The sequence below is a fragment of the Gopherus flavomarginatus genome, chromosome 3 (assembly GCF_025201925.1).
Source record: "Gopherus flavomarginatus isolate rGopFla2 chromosome 3, rGopFla2.mat.asm, whole genome shotgun sequence".
Lineage (NCBI taxonomy): Eukaryota > Metazoa > Chordata > Testudines > Testudinidae > Gopherus > Gopherus flavomarginatus.
In genome coordinates this window covers 167317984-167329471 of record NC_066619.1, presented here as the reverse complement: position 1 = coordinate 167329471, position 11488 = coordinate 167317984, and the positions used below count along the sequence as shown (strand labels likewise).

Sequence of the window (11488 nt, the reverse complement as noted above, 5' to 3'; positions counted from 1 at the left end):
TCCCCCCCATGGAGAAGGGAAATAGCCCTGCCTGGGGACGTCATCCCCCTGGCAAGTGGGAGCCAGATCTGTTTGGGGGATGACCCAAAATTCCCAAGGGGGTGACAAATCTGACCCCTTCTCTAGAGCTCAGCTACCCTCCACAGCCGTCCCGGTCCAGGTCTCGGCTCCTTCATAACTTTTCTCTTGTCACCTGGTGGGGGCGGGTGGCCCAGTCACCTGTATGGGGCCGCCTCCTCCTTACAGTTTGTGAGTCTGCCCCTGCCTGTGAGACGGGGGCCGGTGTCTCTGGCCCGTACTCTGGGGCTCCCGAACGGACGTCAGTGTGCACAGCCCCGTAGCTCTTGATTGACCAGCAGCGGGTGCTTGGGACATTCCTCAGCTGCACCGGTGACACAGCCCAGCACTTTGTGGTGCACGTGAACAATTCCTGTAATAAAGCGGAAAGTTACCGACTGATTGTGGGATCTCAGGCCGAGGGCTGGGGGTGCCCTGGCTGGAGGCAGAACAACGTTTCACTTCAAGATGTTTGTGGTACCTGGCTAGCAGGGCGAGGGGGTGCATGAGACAGACAGACCAATCGGTCCCTGGCGGGGTTCTCCTTGCTGCATTCCCCAAATGGATGGGGGTTTTTGGGGGGTCAGGGAGCCTGTCCCCCTCAATGGTGTCTCCTGGCTCTTTTTCTGCAGTTTTCATCAGGCGGGCTGGCAAAAGAGCCCTTCTCCCTCCGCCTGGGCAATAGCGGGCCACGTCCAGTCCGGGAATCCAGCGCAGGTTTTGCCGGTGTCTCTGGGAAGGCTGAGCTCCATTGGATGGAGCAATGTGCCTTAGCCGGGGCTGCGCTCCCCTCGATAACATTCGCAGGAGGGAGAGAGGGGCAAGCGCGCTCTGTCCCTGGCTCCCCCATGCACGGGGCTAGGTGTGCGCGCAGCTCTCCGGGCGCTACTTTGCGCGCGCTCTCTGGCGCATATGCAAATCCACGCGCCCCCAGCCGGAGTTAGGATGCTGCTGCCGCTTCTTCCTCCCCTGCAAGACCCAGCTCCCGCAGACTTGTTCTCAAGACTATGAGATGACCAGTCCTCTTCACCTAGCAGCAGCAGCAGCCTGGGCACCTGACCTCCTCCTCGCAACCTTGAGCAGACCAGGGGGGAGAAAAGGGCTCCTCTCCTCACCTCTCCTCCTGTGCCTGGGTGCGGTGGCAAAGCCAGGGGGGCTGTGAAAGCAGCGCAGACTCGGGGCACGTTGGTGGCAGCCTTTGGGCTCTCCAGACTGGACGAGTGGCAGGAGAAGCAGCCACTTGAAGAAGGGAGGGGCTCTTGAAAAGCTGCCCCCCTCCTCTTCCCTTCCTCCCCCCTTGCCCAAAGAAAGTGGAGTGCGGGGCTTGCTTCTTCCTGAGGACTGCTGCTGGTGGTGGTGTGTTTTTTCCCTTTGCTTGCTTCTCTGCCCAGCCATGGGGAAAGGTCTGGAAAGCACGGCTGCCCGATGCGGACTGGGACTGGGATACGTACTGCAAACGTTCGTGTTACCTGCCCTGGCTATCCTGAGTGCCAGCACCACGGGCTCCGCAGCGCAAGGTAAGCCACTCGGGAGGGACTCAGCCACCCACCCAGCCTCTCCTCCCTCAACTCCTCTAACAGTAGTGACTGTGTACCTGGATTCCCACTTCCCCAGCTAGCCCATCTATCTCTCTATCTATCTGTCTAGAGATTTGCAGAGCTATACAAAAAGGGAAAGAGAAGACGAAAATTTTCTCTCTTTCTCGCAATGCATCCAACTAACTGAAATGATCAGAGGAGCTTTCTCCGGGGGGGGGGGGAGAGTGGTGGGCATAAGGAGCTGACACTGTTCTAATGTGCGTGTTCTCTGCATCTGTGTGTATTTAGGCACATAGTGCATATTTGTGATGATTCCTCTGTCTGTGTGTGTGTGATACATTCCTCTGCACACATGCATCCTCCCTGCCCATGCTGTAGAGTAACTTGAACAGAAGAGGGTCGGAGGAATTGGCTGTATGGACGCTCGGATTCTCCCACTCCGGGAGCAGAGAGAAGGGGAGGCTCGGATCCACATGTAGTGGAGCCCTGCAGCTTACGTGTGAGTGTATATTGGTGGTGCCGAAAAGTCCGAAGTCCTGCTGGAGCTCTGGAGGTTCCGGTCTGATCGCATCCCTCTCTCCCCCTTCCCTTGCTGAAATGGCTTTGCCGGATCTCGGGAAGATGGAGAAGGAGACTGACCCAAGATGGGTCTCCAATAAGAGGACATCTGGGCTCCTCAGTTCTGGGTGGTAGGCTGTCATCAGTGGCAAAAAGGGGCGGTGGGCCGGGTAGCAGTGGCCGCTGACTCCCAGGGCAGACACCTGGGGAAGGCATCCCGAAGCTGGTCTGCACTTCCCATACCAACCTGGGCACTGGCACCTTCTTGCCACGATCCCTTATCTCTTGTGCCTTCCCTCTGAGCGACCGGTGTGTGATGTGTGTATTGCCGCAGCTAGTGTCCCTGATGGGTAGCTCGGGTAAACAGGTATTGTGATAGTCATTTCCTGGGTCATCGACCTGACAAGTTCGTTTAAACAAATAAAATAACCCTCCACCTCTGTAAGGAAGGCTCTGCTGCTCTACTCCTTCGCCTGCCCTTCCATTTCACCCCGAAACTCAGCATACCCTCTGAGCTGTTGTTCGCATCAGTTTCTTTGGACTGCAGAACCGAAAGCTTAAGCAGAGAAAAGAACTTCAGTGGGAACTTGCGGAGGTTAAAATCAGGCACAGTCAGGAGAAAGGTGTATGTCTGTGTGTTGGTGTTTTGTTCGTAAGTGTCTGCTTGCTGCTCTAACATCTCTGTGATTGGGTGTGCTGGAAAGAGACCCTCTGAACCTGACTAGGACGAATGAGTTAATGAAGGCACCAGATAAAGACACATCATGTTAAAAGGGCGGTGATCGGGAAATTTGAGAGCAGAACTCGGCCTAGGTCTTATCACGTCAAAATAAAGAAAAGAGATCAATCAATGAACAAAGCAAGTTCAATAGAGACAGTCAAACAGGAAGATAAGCTGATTAATACTGGAAATGTGAGGAGGATTGGGCTTGGCATCTTGAATGGCAAATTGGAAGTATCGATAGTGTTTCTTTGTATATTCCTTTAGCCATTTCTGTAAATCTCTGATAGCCTGAGGAAACAGGGGAATTGATCCTTTCTCCTCTCTGTGCTGAAAAGAAGCAGATCCTCCTTTTATCCTTTTCTTCCCTGCCCAAAATCTCATATGCCCAGAGGGAGTTAAAATGGGTGGAGTGTAATGTAATTCTTTTTTATTTTGTTTGTTCAGTTTTCTGTGAATAAATCTGCAACTGTGTTTTTATTATAGCCTGTAGGGAACCGTAAAATGCCCTCTTCAAAACTATCATTACTTCCAACCCTTCACAGTGAATGTTTAGCTACTTCTCGAGCACACCACAAAGAGCACTGAATGTATATGTCACTAGTCCTGGCTATCGCACTACAGATAATGTCTGTACAATACTATTTCTCTCTCATACTCTGACTGCACATAAAACTTTGCTTGTCTCTTCCTCCCCTCCGACTCCTTCTCATTCCAGTAATGGAAGGAATGGAAATGGGTTGCTTGTGTGACAACGTGGTAAATAAATGGTGGGAATTGGTTGCGTCTGTGTGGCACTGTACTGTACATAATGAAGATCAGGTTCATTAAAGCATTTGAAAGAGCTGTTTGCATGGTTACCAAGTAGAAAAAGAAATATTAGAAGTTGATTTTTTTTGTCACAGCCAAGCAATAATATGTTTTAGGAACATAGATTTTATTGGGGAGTGTTGGCATACTGTACATGAAGGAATTCTTTTAAAAATGATCTCAATGGGGAGGTTCTTGAGACGACTCTGCAGATCTCTTCCTGTATAATCACCCTGTGATTAAAAGCACACTCATTTATGACCTTTTTGACAGTACTATACCAAAGTGCTGCTGATGGCTCTGGGTTTCGGACTCTGGTGCTGCTGGCTGACTGTCACAGATCTAAGAGCTTTCTTGTTTAGGACTGAGTGAAGATATATTTGTTGTATATTATGTTTCTCTGTGTGGCTATTCTGATCAATTTCCTGTCAGTACAAGGGATCTCTTATTCTGTTCTCAGATTTACCTCATTTTACTGAGACCTGGTCTTTGCCAGCATAAGTAAGGTCCATCAGAAACTTGATCATGAAAAAGAGGTTACAGAAAATGTGAATGAAATAAAACTTTTGGAGCATCATGTTGCATTTCTTCTGTGTTTGTTTTTCCCATCATTTTGTATCGCTGGTTCAAGTTTGAGCCAGGACAAGTTACATGTTACCTACATAGAGGTGTTAATGGTACTGTGTGTATGTAAACCTTTATATTAGAGAGTATGTAACAATGAATATAGTTGTAGATAGGGGTCATGAGGAAAAAGGATCCTCTTGGAAGAAATTGGACAATCGGTAGAAATGTATTCAACTATTAAGCAGTCAGGAGAACTGTAATTCACATAACAGATGGGACGAGGGAGTGGAAGAGAAACCCAAGAGTTCAGATCTCTCTGACCTCACTTCTCATAGACATAGAGCGCTCCTTGCAGTTTCAGTTTGTCACTAACATATTACTAAACCTTATTTGGTTTTTGCTACTTGTTACATTTACTCTTTGTAACAAAACTTTGTGTAACAAACCGAAAGCACATTGGACCTGATTCCTCGCACACACCAGAGTAGGTAAGGGGAGGATCAGTCCACACTAGACTGGAGGAAGGTATCAATGTAAACTACAAAGAGACTAGTAAATATGGTACCTGACACATAATATAGCTGTGATCATGCAGTGAGAGGAAGGGGACAGATCACTGGCGACTCTTTCTGTTGGTTGTAATAGATAATATATTGTTTGCCAGAGTGAAAGAACCCAGAGAATGTGGCTAGGATACATTAGTTTGGGTTTTTTCCAGATTTCTCTTTCCATTTCTTGTTTGTTAGAACAAATTTAGATGCAGATCTGGATTTGCGATCTTTCTCAGAGTTTGGGGATCTTGAGATCCGGTATATTGCTTTGGTGATCTCTATATATGTCAAATTCCATTTTTTAATGGTGCTGTGTGACAAAGGGTGCTACAATTTAACTGCAGCCTTGTTATAACGTTTTCTTTCCATACAGGGTTGAGTAAGATTTCCCTCCACTTTATTTAACCTGCAATCCAAAGTCCTTCTCTAATTTGGCCATTCCCCTCCACCCCTCCACCTCACACTTTGCATCTATATTGCTTTGAACTGTTTGTGTGACCAGCAATAGAAAATAGACAAACTGGAATCCTTTTCTCTGACGCACATATAGTCTTCTGATCTTTGGAGGACTTGTCTCCAAATCACTGCTGGTTTTGGTTTTGCAAAATCCAGACCGGATTGATGCTATTTTCCAAAAGAATTCTGCCCCCATTTTCCCCCTTCTTTAGTATGTAGCACTGTTTGTCTTTTGACTGAAGGAAAGAGGGCGTTGTTTTAATTTTACTTGGTTCTAATACTATTTCTTCATAACTATCAAGTACTTTTGTCTTCCCCCCTCCACTCCCTTCATCTTTTGAAGTAGGGTAAGGATGCCTTGGGCATTTTTGGAGCCCTCTCTCTCCTCCTCTTTCCAATGCCTCCTGGAAAATAAGTCCACTAATTGAGTAATTGGTGGATTTTTTTCCCCTCTCTCTAGAGATGGATATCTCTGTGTCTCAGAATGTCAGTATATACGCCATTCAACAGAGCTACTAACCAGCAACAGAAGGACATACACTTTCTACTTTACTAACTTCTTTATTTTATCTGGAGCCATAGAAATATTTTTCTTCAGTTGTCATGAAATCATATGAAAAGCCCACAGTGTTTTAGTTAACTGGTAATATACACCAGAACCCCCAAATCCAAATACCCTGAACTTTTGAGGATCAAGAGGCTTAGGAAACCAGACACAAACCATGATCTGATATTCCAGATTGTGGCCCATCTCTATAGTGGGCCAAACCAGAGTAAGATTTTGGACGATGCCCAGGACAAAAATATGACCAACCCCAAATTTTGAGAGAGAGGATGTGCAGATCTCAACCCACATCTGAATTAACCAAACTCAGGCTCAACTCCAGTTAGAGTATTTGTTATTTCCATATGCCTGTTCTGTGTGAATAATGGGAATCTGCCTTTCCACTTACCAATTTCTGCCTTTGAGTTCACATTAAAGTTTTTCAGAAGTTATACTGCAGCTGCTATCATTTCTTGTAATGTACTTAGATACCACAGTGATGAGGATGTTACAGACAGATTTTTGGGCTAGTAATGATGGTGTGAGAGCTGGGCAAAATGAAAGGCAAAGGTGATGCATATTAGATAGGTTTTGTTTCAATTGTTCCAAAACAAAACCAAAAAAAACCCCTAAACAAACAAAAATATACAAAGAGAGAGAGAAAATGTTGTTCATCTTAATCCCCAAAACCTAATTAAATTAAAGTGATAATTTAAAAAGAAAACCATAGAAGAGCCATATGTGCAGATATTTGTCCTAATTCAGAGAACCCTTTATTAGCAACGGCAGCAGTCTGAAAATGCTTGGACCGGAAAAAGTGAACTATAACATGTGAATATACTAACCTTTTGGGGATGCACTTTTTAATTAAATACCTAAATGCATCTTGTTGCAAAAGGAGTATGTGTGTGTGTGTGTGTGTGTGGAGGGGGGACTTAATTATCTTGATGCATCAGTGGACCATTTTTATTTGATAGTGTGGAGGTAACTGTATTTGTATGAGTAAAGAAAGTGCCGAGTAGTATTTCACTGTGAAAATTAATTTATTTTAAAGTCATGTGCCCTTGCAGGTTTCAATGACATTAATCATTTTGGGCCAGATTTTGCTATCCCTTATTCAGATTTTAGTACTGCAAGGAGCCTCATTGAAATCAAAATAGCCCATTAAAGCTACTTGCTGAGTGAGTGGCAATTTAGTCAAATCACAGTAAAATCAATGGGGCCAGCTGTGGAGTCAGGCATTTCTCATTTGGGAATAAGGGATGCAGAATCTGTCCTTTTCTTTATAAGTATTCAGTCACTAGAGCCACATTACAAAACTTATGAAAAGTATAACCATTGAGTACAGCACCATTTCTGATGTCTTTCCATCGTACTTGTATCCCTCCTTGTAATTTGGTTGCCTATATAACCAAAATACATGGGTTCATTTAATTATCTTGATGATCAGTAGTCACCCTTCTCTTGTGTTTAGTCATATGTGAATCACTGATCACGTGGACTTTTTAAAATCACAGTTTCAAAACTTTGTCTCTTCACTGCATTCTGGGAAAAACGTAGTATGTGACATGAAATCTCTAAAAGAAAACAGCATCCAACATATTAAAATGGTTTTCTTAATTTAATTTTCAAAGACAGTATTCTTGGAAGCAGGAGTAAAGTTATGTTTCAAAATGTAGGCAAATCAGTTCCATAGCTGGCCTGCAGATCAAAAAAGAAGGAAATGTGTATTATATTTATATTTAAAAGGCATTTTCACGTGACTATGCTGACACTTGTACATTAGTAAAAGACTGATGTTGTGAGCAGCAGGCTCTTTTGGCTCAATTGTACGAGGTGCAGAGAACCCCCAATTCCCTCTGAAGTCAGGAGGAGAACATTAGAGGGGGCTTTCTTACCATACATGATAAGACCATTTGTGCATGTGTGAACTTCTAGGCAAATCTTTGGTTTGAAAAACGAACCTAAATGGAGAAATTTCATTCAACATAGCAACACAGTCATCTAATTAGCACTGGCCCATTTTATAATGTATAACATGTTTGTTTCCTGAAGTTTAATTCATTTTGTTATCTTTCCGGAATTCAAATGAACCTAATGAAATTTTTGAAGAATCAGGTCCAATTATCCTTTTGGAAAATGGCACAAACATTGCTTTTGTGGCCTGCCAGAAAAAGATTTTTTAATTACTGTAAAAAGTGAGTTGTTTCTTTTCAACGGGCCGAATCCTGCTTGCTTTACTCAGAAAGTTCATCGGGAGGCTGGTGTCAGACCAGGAGGATTTAATCGAATGTAAGGAATCAATTGTTCAAAATCATAGATAGCTTTTTTAATTAAAAAAAATGTTTTCTATTCATGACATTTGAGCACATTCTGCTCTAAAATAAAGGTTAATTAAAGCCTGAGTGCTCTTTCGTTAGGGTGTGATATGTTTCCATGTAAGTGTATGACTGTCAGTAAAGAACAGAGGGTATATTTATTTTATTTTTATTTTTGGAAATGAGAGAGAAATGTTTTAGTTTGTCAAGTGTACACATTATTAGCCACCCAGTGGAGGTGTTCAAGTTTAGCAGGCAGCAATCTTGGCGTCAGCACTGATAAAACAGTAATTAGCTTGCCTGTCATTTTCATTAGCCATTTTTGCCTTCAGAGTCTACTTGCAGTGATGAAATAGTATAAGCTTTTAAAGTGTAAGTCAGGGATCAAATGCAAGGAATAAAAGAGATAGGCAGGGTTTTTCCAGTCTATTACAACCACCACCAACACAGGCATAGAACAGTGTTATACGAAGACTTAGTTCACTGCCAACAGCTTTCAAGGACTGGAGAAGAACAGTGATGTTGTGGTTTAGTGCATGTGCCCCACAGAGTCCAGTATCAAGATCAGACATCTTTTGAGCATTCCATCATAATATTGTCTATCAAACAGGCAATCTTAAGGAAATGACATTAAGCCCTTGGGATGCACACTTCATCCAAACAATAGCTTAATTTGCATAATTTTAAATATATTGAAAATGAAAAGAAATGTATGTTGGAATGTGTCAAACCAATAATAACACTGTTCTTTCGGTGCTCTACTGGTATTGTAAATATAACATTTCCCTATGCCAAATTTAACTGGGGTTCCATTTTTAATATTTATAAGCGGTGGGTGAAATCCTGAAGATTTAATAGGACTTCACCCTTTCTTAATTAAACATAGTCATTTTGCACAATGCCACTTGCTTTTTTTTTTCAATCTTGTCATCATACAGGAATACACAGGCAATGAGACGAAGGAGGGACAAGATTATGGCGATCAACAGATGGCTCAGGGAGTGGTGTTATAAGGAGGGCTTTGGGATGTACGGTCACTGGGACGCATTTACGGATAGACGACTGTTTGCTCAGGATGGACTTCATCTCAGCAAGGAGGGAAATAGGATTCTAGGATGGAGGCTCGCCGACCTCATCAAGAGGGCTTTAAACTAGAAAGTTGGGGGAGATGGTTGGGAAATGTTCGGGAGATCTCCACGCCAGAACATAACCTGGAGAGGGAAGTAAACAAAGTGAGCGGGGATACCCTTGTGGCCCCAAGATTTGATCCAAGGAGGAATAGTGGAGTAGAAACCAGAGTAACGGGTGATGCTGGTGGCAGACAGTTTGTGCACGACGGGGGAAAGAATGTCACTGACGCCAAACACCGAGAATTAAAAGGTTTGTACACTAATGCGAGGAGCCTAGGTAACAAGATGGAGGAACTGGAGTTACTCGTGCAGGAAGTCAAGCCGGATATTATAGGGATTACCGAAACCTGGTGGAATAGTACTCATGACTGGAGCACGGGTATTGAAGGCTATGTGCTGTTCAGAAAAGACAGGAAGAAAGGCAAAGGTGGGGGAGTAGCCTTGTACATCAATGATGAAATTAAATGTAGCAAAATAAGATGCGATGGAATGGATAACACGGAGTCCGTCTGGGCAAAAATCACGCTGGGTAAAAAAGCAACTAGAGCTTCCCCTGAGATAGTGCTTGGGGTGTGCTACAGACCGCCGGGATCGGATTGGGATATGGATAGAGACCTCTTTAATGTCTTTAATGAAGTAAACACAAAGGGGAAATGTGTGATTATGGGGGACTTCAACTTCCCGGACATAGACTGGAGGACGAGTACTTGCACGAATAATAGGGGTCGGATTTTTCTGGATGTGATAGCGGATGGATTTCTTCATCAAGTAGTTGAAGCACCTACGAGAGGGGATGCCATTCTAGACTTGGTGTTGGTGAGCAGTGAGGACCTCGTAGAAGAAATGGTGGTAGGGGACAACCTTGGTTCGAGTGATCATGAGCTGATTCAGTTCAAACTAGATGGAAGGATAAACAAATGTAGATCTGCGATTAGGGTTTTTGACTTCTCGAGGGCTAATTTTAAAGAGTTAAGGAAATTAGTTAGGGAAGTGGATTGGACGGAGGAATTAGTGGATTTAAATGTGGAGGAGGCCTGGAATTACTTTAAGTCACAGCTGCGGAGACTGTCGGAAGCCTGCATCCCGAGAAAGGGGAAAAGAACCATGGGCAGGAGTTGCAGGCCAAACTGGATGAGCAAGCAACTCAGAGAGGGGATTAGACAAAAGCAGAAAGCTTACAGGGAGTGGAAGGAAGGCAGGATCAGTAAAGAAAGCTACCTTGCTGAGGTCAGAACATGTAGGGATAAAGTGAGGAAGGCTAAAAGCCGCATTGAACTGGAACTTGCAAAGGGAATCAAAACCAATAGTAAAAGGTTCTACAGCCACATAAATAAGAAGAAAACAAAGAAAGAAGAAGTGGGGCCGCTATACACTGAGGATGGAATGGAGGTTAAGGATAACCTAGGCATGGCCCAACATCTAAACAAGTACTTTGCCTCGGTTTTTAATAAGACTAGTGAGGAACCTTGCGATGATGGAGGGATGATAAACGGGAATGTGGATATGGAAGTGGATATTACTGCAACTGAGCTGGAGGCCGTACTTGAACAGCTTGATGGGTCGAAGTCGGAGGGCCCGGACAATCTCCACCCGAGGATATTAAAGGAAGTGGCGCGTGAAATTGCGAGCCCGTTAGCGAGAATTTTTAAGCAATCGATAATCTCGGGTGTTGTGCCGTATGACTGGAGGATTGCTAATGTAGTTCCTATTTTTAAGAAAGGGGAAAAGAGTGATCCGGATAATTATAGGCCTGTTAGCTTGACGTCTGTAGTATGTAAGGTCTTGGAAAAAATTTTAAGGGAGAAAGTAGTTAAGGACATAGAGGTCAATGGTAATTGGGACGAACTGCAACACGGATTTACTAAAGGTAGATCGTGCCAAACCAATCTGATCTCCTTCTTTGAGAAGGTGACGGATTACTTAGATAAAGGAAATGCGGTAGATATAATTTACCTAGATTTCAGTAAGGCGTTCGACACGGTTCCGCACGGGGAGCTGTTAGTTAAATTGGAAAAGCTGGGAGTGAATATGAAAGTTGTAAGGTGGATAAGGAACTGGTTAAAGGGGAGACTCCAGAGGGTCGTATTGAAAGGTGAACTGTCGGACTGGAAGGAGGTCACCAGTGGAGTCCCTCAAGGATCGGTCTTGGGACCGATCTTATTTAACCTTTTTATTACTGACCTTGGCACAAAGAGCGGGAATGTGCTAATAAAGTTCGCGGATGACACGAAGCTGGGG

The 11488-nt window shown here is 44.2% G+C and overlaps 1 protein-coding gene across 2 annotated transcripts in view; it reads left to right on the top strand.

Annotated features, from left to right (window-relative positions):
• Window positions 1-884: 884 nt before the first annotated feature.
• Window positions 885-11488, top strand: part of UNC5C (unc-5 netrin receptor C) — a 375760-nt gene continuing 365156 nt past the window's right edge. For both annotated transcript variants that reach the window (XM_050944017.1, XM_050944016.1), the window contains exon 1: window positions 885-1574. In XM_050944017.1, the coding sequence (XP_050799974.1) occupies window positions 1451-1574 (124 nt within the window). In that variant the 5' untranslated portion in view covers window positions 885-1450. The remainder of the gene's footprint in view (window positions 1575-11488) is intronic.